This window comes from Triticum dicoccoides, chromosome 7B (genome assembly GCF_002162155.2).
Source record: "Triticum dicoccoides isolate Atlit2015 ecotype Zavitan chromosome 7B, WEW_v2.0, whole genome shotgun sequence".
Classification (NCBI taxonomy): domain Eukaryota; kingdom Viridiplantae; phylum Streptophyta; class Magnoliopsida; order Poales; family Poaceae; genus Triticum; species Triticum dicoccoides.
In genome coordinates, this window is record NC_041393.1 from 700149612 (window position 1) to 700164596 (window position 14985).

Here is a 14985-nt window from a genome sequence, read left to right on the forward strand (position 1 = left end):
CTTAAAATATTGATTTCATTGGACAACTCTTTCCGCAAACACTTTTGAATCTATTAAATTAAACACTATGGAGTCGAGTACCTCTAAGACTAGCTCCTTAAGGAAATTAACAACGTAACCCACGTCTGAAAATAATCTCTCTTATTCTCTTTATCCTTCTTTCTTTTCTCATTATTTTTTATTCAAAACTAATTCCACGGCAAGTATTGATTTTATTTTAGTTTTACAGGGGCACGGCAAGTCTTGGTTAACTAGAAGAAACAAAACAAATGCTACAAACCGGCCGGTGTCGCTTATATGTGATTCATGCAAACGAAGCAATCCATGTATATATCCTTCAAAGCTAAAGCGGACGTCTGAACCATATGCATGCAAATGAAGCAACCCTTGTATATGTATATGTATATGTGATTCATCAGTGATTAGGAAATAGTTTTGCAGCTAACGAAGGACAGAAAATTGCCGTAACCAACTGAGCTACTCTGTAAGGTACTATTACCGATCTCTATCTTGTTTAAGAGAAGGAAAAAAAATGTCGACGAGATAGTTGCTCTCATTGTTTACAGTTTCACCAGGGGAAAAAACTACAGTATATTTGTTTTTACTCATATCATACGCTGGTGTAAGGACTGATGATTCAACAAGAAGTCGACAATCTTCACCACCAAGGACTTGATCAGCATGATGTTGACAATTTGGCATGTAGTACTCTGATCCATCATTAATTGGCGTAGATATGACTTAATGTTAAGCAACTTGATGATTGGATTAGATGTAATCGTGAATTCATGGTTAGCTTAGTAAGGAGGCGGAGCATTGAAGCTAGCTGGGCCAAGGAGCATAGGCGTCTGCTACTTCTTTTTTTTTAAAGATCTATCGTTGCATGATACTTTGGAAAGCGCGCATATCCAGCCGCCCCAATACTCGGATACTGCCCCGATACTGCCCAATACATATCCCATCGTTTTTCATTTAAAAAAAGGAAAATAATGATCGATACTTCTAGGATACTGTTGCGATAAGTTTTGGATATGTGGAACCCCTTTCGACGTGAAATCCCCATGATAGTAAAGGCACACCTTTTGAAGATTCCCAAAATGGCCGTGAATTCATGTCAAAAGGTGATCATCAATGTTCTTGTTCAGTTGAAGGTGGGCAAGCGAAAGCCGATGCACCGACTGAGAGCAGCAAACCTAGGGAAATCCCATTACCAACTGATGAAACCGGACAAAGTGCAAGAAAAAAAGGGGTAGTCCTATTGTGACCCACGACGCAGGCCATGTTGCGGTTCTCCAAGCTTGAAGCAGATGCATGTAGCCATGAATATGAGCGCATCCACGAGCGCATCGGCCGCACAACAGCAACAAGGAGGTCCAGCAGCAGCTCGTGGTCATCGATCATTGATCCGGCCCCTGCACATACCTTGTGGACCTATTGGATTCGGACGAGAAGGAAAATGACGACTAGATGGTGTCGGTGACATACTAGTGTAGGTAGTAGCATCCACGGACAAGTGGGCAAACTGAGCTTGTGAATCAATGCTTTGAGAGCTACTCCCTCCGTTCTGATTTACTCGTCGTGGTTTTAGTTCAAATTTAAACTAAAATCACGACGAGTAAATCGGAACAGAGGGAGTACCTGATATGCTTCATCCATATGTGTCCGAGCAAATGAAGTCATTGGTTTCTGTTGGTCGAATTCTGTAATAATACATCGTACCACATAAGTCCCTAACGTTAAGTTTAGTGTTATACTTACATATTATGGTCACCATACTTACAAATTTGGATCAATCAGTTAGCTAGATCCTTGGAATGTCGTAGCAACGCAGTTGAGGATGAGCCGGAAGAAAGATGGTCGTCGCCGGTGTTGACCAAAGAAGAGTGAACACTACCGGAGCTGGAGGTGGAGCTGTCAATGAAGAAAGCCTCATATGGGCCAGAGGACGAGGCAGGGTCCGGCACAGTCCTGTACATGTGCAATAGGAGTGCTGGCAGCCTCGCCTCATGGAAAACCCTATACGACGCTTACTACATCAAGTTGTCGTGCAAGCGCACAGACCTAGCGACGGGAGCGACTAAATGGGCCGGCCCGTTGCGCGTTGCACTGATTCCGGTTTGGGGAACCTTCTAGAAGGTTCCAAACCGGTCCAGGTCTCTTTTTTTCTGCTGTTTTTTATTGTTTTCTTCGGTTTTCATAACTTTTTTCTTATTTTCCGTTTTTCTTTTTTCTGGCTTTTGTTATATGTTCCTTTTTTGGTCACCTTTATCTTCTTTTTCCTTTTCCGTTTCTTTTTTAACTTTTAGAAATAAAATTTTCTAAAAACTGTTCAACTCTTCAAAACATATTCATAATTTCAAATTATGTTCCCTTCTATTCGAAAAATGTTTGGGAATTTAAAATTTTGTTCATGTTTGGAAAAATAGTTCAGAATTTCAAATATTGTTTTCATCTGTTTAAAAAATGTTCGTGACTTTCAAATTTGTTCACGTTTTTAAGAAATGTTCAGAATTTTAATAAAGAAGAATTGTCCAAAAATGTTCAGGAATTTCTATTTTTCTTTGTGTTTTAAAAAATGTTCGGAACTATGAATATTATTCATTTTTGAAAAGTTTTAATAATTTTCGATTTTTTTTCACATTTTAAAAAATGTTTGGCATATTGAAATTATTCGCTTTTTCAAAAATTGTTCAGGATTTTCAAATTTTGTTCATGTTTAGGAATGGGTTTGGAATTTTGAAAATTGTCTGGTTTTACGAAATATGTGCAAGTATTCAAAAATCGTTTGAACATTTCAAAAAAAAATCGGTTGACATATTTGTTCACTCTTTCAACCACATTCTGTATTTCAAAATTTGTTCACTATTTCAAAAAATGTTCGAAACATTTGTAAAAATGTTTGTAATTCAAAAAATTGTGTTTACAAATTTGTTCTTGTTTCTTAAAAATGTTCTCAAATTTTCAAAAACTGCTTCTAATTCTAATTATTTTTGTATAATCCAAATACCATTTAGAAATGTTAAAATTTTCAAAAAAAATCATGTTTGCAAATATTGAAAAATATGTACAGTATAGTAAATATGATGCTGCTGGTGACTTGTCATTGGCACACAGTTGGTGTGGTGGCTAGTATTGCGCGTAGAGAGCTGGATGGCGTGAGTTCGATCCCTAGCCGCAGCACTTCTACTTCTTAGATTTTTTCTGTGCTATACATGGCCCGGCCCAGTCGGGGCACTCCTGTGCGGGAGGCCGACTGTTTGCCGCAACGAGCGGCTCATAGGAACTCCCTTACCTCATTGGACTACAGGACGTACATGGCCCGGCCCAGTCGGGGCACTCCTGTGCGGGAGGCCGACTGTTTGCCGCAACGAGCGGCTCATAGGAACTCCCTTACCTCATTGGACTACAGGACGTACCGGCCAGGGTGCCCGCACCATCCACCGCTCGTCTGCCTTGTCACCCCTTAGCCGCTCATCGGCCACGTTGAGGATCGCGTTCCTTCCGTACAAGCTCCACACCCACCTGACCAGTGTGAAGGATTTTCCCGCGATCTCCATCACTAGCCAGCGACCGGAGATGATCTGCAGGAGGACGAACTGAAGTTATACATGTCCAACTCGGTGCTTGGCCGCCGCGTGTTGAAGAACTCCTGGGTTCATGTTCCGTGACTTCACAGCGTCTTTGCAGAAATTTAAATTGCAGTCCTCTAAAAAAACAAAAACAGCCCAAGAAGGCGAAATGTTCAACACCGACCCGAGTTTCCACATGAGAGTCATGTTTTGGAATAGCAGAGGTCTCTCAGACTTGGCTAAACATAAACAAGTCGATGACTGCGTGCGAGAACATGGGTTGGATTTTCTGGCAATTTCGGAGGCTGGTAAATGTGACTTCCGCCCGCATGTACTTGATCACCTATCAGGTGGTTTCGACTACATGTGGCATAGTATGCCAGCTCATGGAAGGTCTGGAGGAATCCTTCTTGGGATAAAGACCACCACCATGGACTTTAATATCCTTAGGTACCAGCAAGAGAAAAATAATGACCGCTTCAACACTCATTGGCCTTTCATATTCAATTATGTGATAGACAGTTTGAATCTTCGGGAGGCCAGTATGTCGGGTCGGCAGTTCACCTGGGCTAATAACTGATCTGTGTCGACATACGAAAAACTCGATAAGGTACGCATGGACACCGAATGGAAACTAAAATTTCCTCTGGTAACCGTGTGAGCCCTAGAGCGTATCGAGGCGTTATCGGATCATGCACCCATAATTCTGGATTCTAACCCTACGAAGCCAAACGTCCGTTGCCCTTTAATATTTGAATTGGGATGGATGCATCGGGATGGATTTGTAGACATAATCAAGAATGTTTGGGAGAAGCCCGCTGTCAGAGATGGAACTTTAAAATAAGGGACATGAGGAAACACCTCATTGGATGGGCGAAACACATCAACGGAATATATAAAAAGGAAAAACAAAGACTCTCTACCATTATTGATGACCTCGACAAAATTGCAGAGACGTGCACCTTATCTCAACAAGCGACTGAGCTGGAAAATCAATCTAATGGGGAGGTTGCACGTATTTTGCGAGAATAGGAGATCAAATACTACCAGAGATCCAGAGCTGACTTCATCTTGATGGGTGATAGTAATACAAGATACTTCCAATTGATCGCCAATGGGCGGCATAGGAAAAAAAATGTATTTACAGTCTCCAAAAAGATGAGGGGCGGATCGAAGGTCGGGAGGAGCTCAAGAAGTATATCACCGAATACTACAAATCTCTGTTTGGAGCGTCAGTTGAAGGGAACTTTACCCTTGACGAGACCCGAACGGATGATATTCGGCAGAAGAAAATGATATCCTAACGGCATCATTCTCGGAAGAAGAGGTGAGAGCGGCTGTGTTCCAAATGGAACATAACAAAGCTCCATGCCCAGATGGTTTCCCCGTAGAATTCTATCAAGAATTCCATAAAATTAACTTCTCTGCTTTGGAGAAGCCGTTGAGGCGGCTGCCGATTATGCCGACCTCTTTGGTTGCGCACATGGTCAATTCCCGATTAAATATTTGGGAATACCGATCCACTATCGGCGTCTCACCATTGCGGAGTGGAAGCATGTAGAGGAGCGTCTAGAGAAACGATTGAGAAGTTGGAAAGGCAAGCCACTCTCAGTTGGAGGACGGCTGGTTTTGATTAACTTCGTCCTCACAAATATAGTTCTCTATATGCTTTCTTTTTTCCAACTCCCAAAAGGGCTCCTGCAAAGATTGGACTGTTTTAGATCCAGATTTTTTTGGCAAGGATACGAAGAAAAGAAAAAATATCGGTTGGCCAAATGGAGCATGGTTTGTAGGCCAAAAGACCAAGGCGGCCTTGGAATTCATGACCTACAGGTCAAGAATGAGGCCCTGCTCAGTAAATAGTTGTTCAAACTTACTACTTAGGATGGTGTTTGGCAAACCATGTTGCACAACAAGTGTCTAGGTCAAAAGGCGATGTCCCAGGCATATTGGAAATCTGGTGACTTGCACTTCTGGGCTGGCCTAATGGTGGCAAAGAAACATCTCTTTCGCTTTGGGTCTTTCGCGATAAAAGACGGGTCGGAGATTCGATTCTGGGAAGACATCTGGCTAGACAATGCCAGTCTCAGAGAACAATACCCAGCCTTATATAACATTGCTCACGATAAGAACAATGCTATTACGCACGTGCTCAGTTCATCCCCGCCGAACATTTCGTTCAGACGGGATTTGATTGGCCCTAGACTTCTGTCATGGCATAATCTTTTGTCCTGGTTGGATTCGATTAACCTCATACAAGGTCGCGATGTGTTTCGCTGGAACCTTACTACATCAGGATCTTTCACAGTAGACTCTATGTACCGTGCGCTCACACATTCTGAGGTACCAGTGAGTAATAACAAGAAAATTTAGAAGTCCAAGATTCCACTAAAAGTGAAAATCTTCATGTGGTATCTCCGTAAGGGAGTTGTGTTAACCAAAGACAACCTCGCACAACGCAACTGGCCAGGGATTAAGAAGTGCTATTTTTGTACTCATGACGAGACAATTAAACACCTCTTTTTCCAATGCAAGTTTGCACGTTCTACGTGGTGAATCATCCAAATAGCGTCAAATTTATATCCGCCCACAAGTGTTGCCAATATATTTGGTCACTGGTTGGACGGTATTCCAAATAGATTTAAAGCACTTATAAGGGTGGGAGCGTACGCCTTAATTTGGTCGCTATGCCTATGTAGAAACGATTTTGTTTTTAATGGAAAAGAAAAGTTTTTCCTTTGCAGGTTATTTTCCGTTGTACGCACTCGCTTCATACGTGTGTATACGGTTGGAGCAGGTGGCTACAGAAGTTTTTTCCCAACATGTGTGGCAGCATAACCTCCGGATCGATCCACTACCACCTTCGACATAGGCATAATGTCGGTCTATAAGACTCTTCTGTTGCCGATATGTCGGTTTATATTTCATGTTTTTTGTCAGACTTTTGGATTTGATTGTGGCATTTTAGTTATGCAGAGGCCGTGTGTTATTCATAATGTTTTGTATCCCCTTGATGCTACATTCTAAGATAATACAATCGGCCTTTATCAGAGAAAAAAAGGTAGATGTACCCGACTGTGCCGAACACGGCCTTGGGGTCTGCATCAACCCTGTGTCGTGGTTGAGGAGCCAGGCCAACCCGAAGTCCCCGTGCTTGGTGCTCATCGATGAGTCAAGCATGATGTTGGTTGGCTTGATGTCGCCATGCACGACGCACTACTCCCACTCTCATGGAGATAGTGTAGCGCTGATCCCAAGCCAAGGATTATCTTCTACCTATGGCCAAATCAAATACCGGATGTCCTTGCCGTAGAGATGCCTGTCTAAGCTGCCCTTATAGACGAGGAGGAGACCCCTGTAGCTGTCGTACCAGCCCAGCAGCTGGATAAGTTGCGATGCTTCTGTCTGTTGATAATTCTCACCTCTGGCTTTAACTCATTTCTCCCCTGCAGCGACGACTCCAACAAAGTTTTTTTTAGTCCAACGCTTGGCAGAGGAGTATATTAAGAAAAAGGGTTTTTCCCCGCTTTAGATTATAAAGCAACATCCAACCGATACAACCAGCTTGCTGGGGCCGCAGCACAAACAAGCCAAAAAAAAAAAGAGAGAAAGAAAAAAGAAACAAATGCCTACCCCGGCAGCTCAACTAAGCAAAGATGGTCGACACCCGCTGCACCCTCCGGAGAAGTACCACCGCTCGCCAAGCACTCCGAAGCCTCGCGTACCAAGCAACATCTTCATGAAGAAATGCGACGACGACGCTGCTGCTGTCCGGACAAGTCCTAGGGTTTCCCCTGATACACGGATGGAAGTGGGGAAGGGGTATCACCGACGCCCCTCAGGAGGGTCCGGCAACGCCCACGGGCGTAGCCGCGCTGGTGGCGAACGAGCCGCCAGAGATTTCTCCCGCCCCGGAACCACCACCGCCACCCCAGACAAACGGAAGCGCACCGCCCAACATGCCGCCCACCGGCCTATGCCATCACGGATACCGCACCATCTTCACCGTCTCGCCGAGGCCACCAACACGAGACCTGGAGGTAGAACGAGAAGACACCGAGCTCGGTGGCAACCGCAACGCAGCCGACAGGAGGGAACAACCTCCATCACCGTGCGGAGCCGACCGGACATAGCGGCAGGGACTTGCCAGGCCACCACTGGCCCGGCCGGACCCCAACGGGTCCGGACAGTCCCTGCATCCACGCTGCAGCACGCCGGCCGCCCAAGCCATCACCATCGCAGCCACGACCACCTCGCCTCACCACCAGGGAGCTACGCCCTCGCACCCCGGACCGTAGGCCCGTCCCAGCCAAGATGGGCGTGGAAGGGACGTCCGCCGCCACGAGGCGCCACCCGGGCACGCCGGAGGCCGCTGCCGGCGGCGGCGAAGGGAGATGGCGGAGGAGGGGGTCTGGATGGGGAGGTGGGCAGGGGGGCGCTCCGCCGCCTCGGGGGGCGATGGGAGCGCCGGGGGAGGGGGAAGAGGAGGGAGGAGAGGGAGGAAGGCCGGGGGGGCGCGCACCGGCGGCCGGCGCCGGTGGGAGGAGGCGAGGGAGGCTGGCGGCGGCGGGCGGAGCAGGGGGAACCCTAGCTCGGGGTCGGGAGGATGGCGTCAACTAATGTAACTAGCTATTGTTTTATTTCAAATCACAGAGGAGTATATTTAGGCGCGCGCTGAGCCGAGGAGTAATTTTTTTACTCCTTTATACGGTTTAGGAGTTCTCTAGCCTTTTAGGAAATCGGCTAGAGATGTCCTTACAAATCTGGGTGAGTCTACCTAGATCCTTGGAATGTCGTAGCAACACAGTCGAGGAGGACTCAGAGAAATGGGTGATGTTGCCGATGCTGACCGAAGAAGAGCGAACACAACTGGAGCCCAAGCTGTCAACGGAGAATGACCCGTACGGGCCAGACGACGCGGGATCCGGCACAGTCCGGTACATGTGCAGCGGCAGCGCCGGCAGCCTCACCTCGTCGGACTGCAGGACGTGCATGGCCTGCGCGATGGACGGCCGCTCGCCCTGGTCTGGGTGTGCACACCAGAGCCCGACGACGAGCACCCGCTCCATCCACCGAGCGTCCGCCTCGTCACCTCTCAACCGCTCGTCCGCCGCATCAAGGGTTGCATTCCTCCCATACAGGCCCCACACCCAGCTGAGCAGAGTGAAGGACCTCTCCGGGGTCTCCATCACCGGCCGTCGGCCAGAGGTGATCTCTAGGAGGACGATGCCGAAACTGTAGACATCCGACTTGGTGCTAGGGCGGCGCGTGTTGACGAACTCCGGGTCGATGTACCCGACGGTACCAAGCACGGCCTTGGTGGTCTGCATTGACCCGGCGCTGTGGTCAATGAGCCGGGCCAACCCGAAGTCCCCGAGCTTGGTGCTCAGCGACAAGTCGAGCATGATGTTGCTGGGTTTGATGTCGCCGTGGACGATGCACTGCTCCCACTCTCCGTGGAGGTAGCGCAGCGCCGACCCCAAGCCGAGGATGATGTTGTACCTCTGTGGCCATGTTAGATACGTGCCGTCCTTGCTGTAGAGGTGCCGGTCGAGGCTGCTCTCTGCGACGAGCTCGTAGACAAGGAGGAGCCCCTTGCGGCTGTCGCACCAACCTAGCAACTGCACAAGGTTGCGATGCTTCAGTCTGCTGATGATCCTCACCTCTGCCTTGAACTCCTTCCTCCCTTGCGCCGACGACTCCGCTGACAACACCTTCACCGCCACCGCACGGCGGCCTTGGTCACCACCGACAGCAGCTGAGGGTGTGAGCGTGAGGTGACCCCGGTAAACGCTCCCGAAGCCACCTCGCCCGAGCTTCTCCTCCTCGGCGAAGTTACTCGTTGCCGTGACCAGCTCGTGGTACATGTACCGTCGGGGGCCTCCGGCAGCCACACCTCTCTCGAGGTCAGCTCTGTCGTCACACTCTTCTTCGCTGTCCTCATTTGCTCTTCTTTTCTTGTGCCGACGCCATCCCAGCACCGCCGTCGCACAGACCAACAAAAAAAGCAGAGGAACTAGGACAGATGCTAGGATCGGTACCAACTTTTTGTGGATGCTGCGGCTACTGGTTTGAACTGGGAGAGGGGGTTCGGCAGGTGGAGGTGCTTCCTTCTTTGATTCAAGCGTGGAGCTGAATGACCATGACAGTATCTGGTGCAGCTCGGCGACTTCGCCAGTGGCCGCGGAGAAACCGACGGCGACCTCCTCCGGTAAGTATCTTCTCAGATCGACGGTTGTACTGACCTGGTACAACGCATCATCGATGAGGAGATCAACGGCCAGCATCTTGGAGTCATTCTGGTACTTGACGGTGGCTTCCATAACATGATGCGACGTGAGGTTCTTGCCCGTTCTCGCCGTGCTCGTGGACGCCGTGGAGTTTACAGAGTTGATGTCGATGCCGACATGGTTCCCGTTGATGTCACGATATTGGGAGTTGTAGAAAGTGTCGAACTCGACGGCCACGATTCGGCCTTCCCCTGTCCCGTTAGTGTTGGTCGGGAGGAGGCCGAGGCCACCGCCGGCACTCCCGGGCGGGAGCACCGAAGGGAAACTCCCGAGGAAGAACGCCATCCCGTCGCCTGTCAGCGGCAGGCTGTCCTTGTCCGGGGTGATTCGGAAGGAGAAGGTGGTGGTGAAGCTAGCCATCTCGCCGGTGGCGTTGCTCCACAGCGGCACTTTGTGGTCGTACCATGCCCGGCCGACGCTGCTCTGAATGTTTTCATCACGCGTGTTCTTTGTCAGCTCCAGCCACGACGTGCTGACGAGTGCATCGCCGTTGACGGCGATGGATGAACCGGCTCTTGGGTCGGAGAAGTTGAGGTCGAAGAAGAGTGAGAAGGCCCGGCGCGGCGCATAGTAGAGGCATAGCAGCAACACCAAGATTAGGGTGGTAGGAGGAGGACGGCGAGAGCCCATGGCCTGGTGTTTGGAAGGAGGAAAGCTTGAGCACTAATAATGTTAGGGGAATAGTCTCCAGGGTCAAATTTGAAGTTTTTAACTGGCATCTACGCGAAAGCACAAGTGCATGATAGCACATGAAAGCAACCGGAGAGCCAATGGTAGCACACGGCTCGGGCGGAGTTCCAAATGGTTGCACATGACAAAAGTCACCAGCTTCAATAAACTGGCCGATGCACTCAAATCTTTTGTTCTTACATGTACTTATCTTTTTTGTTTATACTTAAGAGCACCATCCGCCGGTGACCGAGACGGAAGACACAATATACAGTGTCAGTGTGTGATGCTTGCCGGCTGGCAAGCTAACTTTTTTTCTCTCCATCAGTTTGGACTTTTAAAACAACTGACCGGAGTATGAATTCAATATCATATATGAGTAAAGAGGTCTTGAGTTCAAAATCCTACTAGCATAGTATTTAAAAAGATTCTGCGGCCTACATCGATCTCACGTCTAAGAACTAAGAAAGCCTAGACATGAAGGAGAATGTTGAAATATAAGGCTCACCTCTCTCCATCTCTTCAGACTTTTGAAGCAACTCGCTGCACCATCAATTCAATACTTTTCACTAATTTATATAGTAACATGTCTACATTGGAATTGTGCCTATAGGCCATAATAAAATGTCTATTTTTGTGTTGTTTCATGATTTGTGCAATGAATAATATTGTAATAATTTGTTAATGAATTTTCTTGTGAAACACCATCAACATGTATTCAAGTATATATTATTCTAAATGCACCCCCGTCATAAAATGTACTCCCTCCGTCCTAAAATAAGTGTCTCAACTTTGTACTAGTTTTAGTATAAATTTGTAGTAAGCTCAAAACACTTATTTTGGGACGGAGGGAGTATGTAAACACATACATTTAGACTGGCATACATATTGATTGATGACCGTGTTTTCCGGTCCTAGATATGGAGGTATCAACCCGGCATTATGGATGCCCGTTAGTTAAACTGACATTGGATAGACACGTTCCGCCAGAAAATCGCCTTTTTATGTCATCTATATATATATCTCATCGAACCCAATAAGAGTCGCGCAAAGAGCGGTCGCTCGCGCGTACCACGTCATCACAGGTACGAGAAAGAAAAAAAGAAACAGATTGCTTTGTATCGCTAGAAAAATAGAAAGAAAAGAGGAGCTACTAGTCCGGCGCCTTCCCTTCCTCACGATGCAACCTTGTCGAGCCCCATCCCTTTTTTTTCTCTCCTAAAATATCGGCCGGAACCTCCGCTTTTCTCTCATCGTTTCCTCTTCCCGGGGTGGATACCTACGGTTGCCGCCGCCCATCCCAGCTCCCTCGGCGTCCGCTCCTCTGTCGAGAGGACAGGAGAGCATGGTGGTGGAAGCCGGTGGAGAGGGGGCGACGAGACGTTGCGGTACGAGGTGAATCAGCGGTAAGCCTGGCGCTAGCGTTACGCACCGCCTCTCCGACTCCTCACTCCGTCCTCGTCCATGGTGGCCGCCGCCGCCCTCACTTGTGCTCGTGCCCTCTTCATCTCCATCCGCGAGCTCCACCCCGTTCAACCTCATCTCCCCAGATCTTCTTGATTTTGGTCTCGGGAGCATACGGGTGCGGATCAAGGCGTTGGTGGATAGGTTCGTGAAGGAGCTGCAGAAGGCACTGGACGCGGACATCCAGGATCGCATCATGAAGGAGCGGGAGATGCCAGCTACATCAGGAGCGCAAACGCGAGGTCGCTGAGAGGGAGGCCGTTTGGAAGGCCGAGCTCTCCCGCCGCGAGGTAGTAATCAAAACCCATCAATGGCTTACTGTCGTCTCCTTTTCTGTCAGACCGATTCATCTGCGTGTTTATACCCTGGTGTTGATTCATTTGATGGTGTCGATGGCATGATGCCATTAGTTATAGATCAGTTGCTGAATTCTGGTGCATTCCAAAGTATAGATATTAAATTTACATTTCCACAACCAGTAAACCATGTTGTCGTGAATCTCTGATGTGTAGAGTTGACAGAGAAGATTCAGTATTGTGATGGTCACACTCTCCTTGAATAATGTTGGTGTTGCACGGTCCTACTCCTTCTGGTCCGAGTCTCCATGAATATTCACTGAAAGAATTTTTAGGACCTTCAAAGAGTTCTTCACTTTTGCTGTTAGCAGTGCTGAGATTTAGTGGGTTTAACTGATATTTGAAAAATGATCTTGATATAGTGAGTTTTACTGGTATTTGAAAAGTTCGAAGGGTTGACGGCTTCAGGCACAACATGCATTTTCTTGCTGTGGTACAACCTGGGTTCAAAACATCATTTTCTGTCTAATGATTCAATTAAACCTCTTTTTTTAAGTCTACTCTCTTAACCTCATTTCTTTAAACTCTCTTTTGAAATAGTTTGTAGCTAATGATTCAAGAAAATTTCAAAACCTATTGCACTTGTTCAGTCCGTAGATCAAACTTTACAAAACATAGACCTCACACTAATCAACTCATAAGTTGCACGCTATCCTGCCTCCCCTCCCCTTGAGACCGCTCGCCACAGGGCCTAATCGCCGGGCCTGATCCGGAAGGATTGCGCCCATGATTTTCTTTTCTGTAAAACGTTTGGCACCTGTGTTTTATAATTCCAGTGCCCAGCGGGTTCAATTTAAGTTACTCTTTAGATCTGAAATTTTGGTTCTGCAAATCTTCAGACCTCTTATCTTTGCTATATATGACTAGATTATAGGAGAATTTTCTGAAAAATTAGATAGGGAGGGTGTATATCTGATCCAGCAAGTTGTAGGATGATGCTGAGAGTTTTCAAACACCATTAGGTTATTAGCAATCCTTTGTCAATATTTCATTGTTGGATATTCACAGAAATTCAGGAATATATGTTGTCAAAAGATTTTAAACCTTTGTGTGATCATATTATCCTTTGTTACTTGACTGGAGCTATTGTTGAATATTATTGACGAGTGTTTTGCTATTTTGGATTGTCTTCCAATATTTGTTGTTTGAGCTGTTGTGCTTGTTCTTAGTGGAATAAGATCTAGAATTATGCTGTTTGGGGCTGCATCCAGAGAACTGTATTCTAAAAGACTAAACACATGGAAATCAGTATTGATGGAGACCATTTAATATCTCTGTAGGGAGGTTGGTCTGAGCAGAACAGAATGGAGTTGCACCAACCAAAATGCTCAATTGGACACATGCTTTCAAGCGTGTAAACAATAGTTATATGACCCTCGATCGGTATCACGATTGTGAATCCTCTTCTGGCTGCTGTTTCAAAAAATATACAAAAGTCTTTGAACCTTTTTAGTAGGTGAATTTTGGAGTGGAACTCAATAAATATCTTGTTCTTTTAGCTATGTATTTAGTTGTATCAACTGATGATTCTTCCCCATTCAATGAGAAGGATGATTAGAGCTCGTCCAGAAAGTAGGCACTGGGAAATACAGTGAAGTCTTTGAAGGAGTCAATGTAACAAACGACGAGTGATGCCGATGCATATAAGAGCGTTTAAATTTCTAAAGTAGTGATCTAAAGACTCTTATATTTTTTTACAGCAGGTAGTAGTCGCCAGCTCACAAACACAAAGTAATGCGACTGACTTACTCACCTGCTTCTTACTGTAAACTATTGGGACTCACTAAAGAATTTGCAGCGACAACGTATATGGTGATATCCAACGAAGCTTGTTTGGCTGTGACCTAGTCGAGCAAAAATCCCGCTATTTCCTCTTGAATCGCTCGTACGCGATTCATTGGTAGGAGCTTATACACATCTTTAAAGAAGGAAATCAGTATGCATGTATTAATTATGTGTGTATGTATTAGATAATGATGGAAAATCGTGAATAGTTTCGTACCCATTGGTTTCTATCATCTCTGCTCCTTCCGGACGCCATCATGCGAATGTTCTCGCAAACGTACTATGCACATAAATCAGTCCCCGGCGCCTACTTCAGGGCCTTTAATTGAACAGAATTCAATCAGATAATAATTAATCAAGCATGCTAATGATATATATTGAAACTAGAATTAAAGAGATGGTAGCTAGCTAGCTAGTATTACTTAATTAATTACCTTGGGTCGCTTCCATCTCAGCTTTTGTTTCCATGCGCCATCAACCTGTTTGATGAACTTTTCCCAAGCCCTGCCGCTGGCAAAGAAAATGAATAAAGGAATTATTAATTAGTTTATATCAGAAAACGACGAACTTAAAGAGGACGACATATAGTTTGATAATGATTGAAATTACCTGTCGATCATCCCCTTCACGATTTCGTAGTCACTAGTTTCTTTAAGTAGTGAGTCTAGTACTTCAACTTTTCCCTCATCAACTTCAATGATTAACAAGATCCAGTGAAAACTGCATGCGCACATGTTTTCATGTATAATTAAGCGGGCATGTGCATAACTCATCAACTACCCTAAACCCTATACACTTATTAACATCCACTAGTAGAAAAAGCCTCATTCGTACTGGTTCGTGAGGGCCTTT

The 14985-nt window shown here is 46.4% G+C and overlaps 1 protein-coding gene across 1 annotated transcript; it reads right to left on the minus strand.

The window, feature by feature from the left end:
• Nucleotides 1-1793: 1793 nt before the first annotated feature.
• LOC119341459 (L-type lectin-domain containing receptor kinase IX.1-like) lies at nt 1794-10489 on the minus strand. Its single transcript, XM_037613331.1, has 2 exons — nt 8513-10489; nt 1794-1976 (listed from the first exon to the last, which is right to left on the minus strand). Exons 1-2 carry the CDS (start codon nt 10487-10489, stop codon nt 1794-1796), a joined length of 2160 nt encoding a protein of 719 aa, XP_037469228.1.
• Between the last annotated feature and the right edge of the window lie 4496 nt (nt 10490-14985).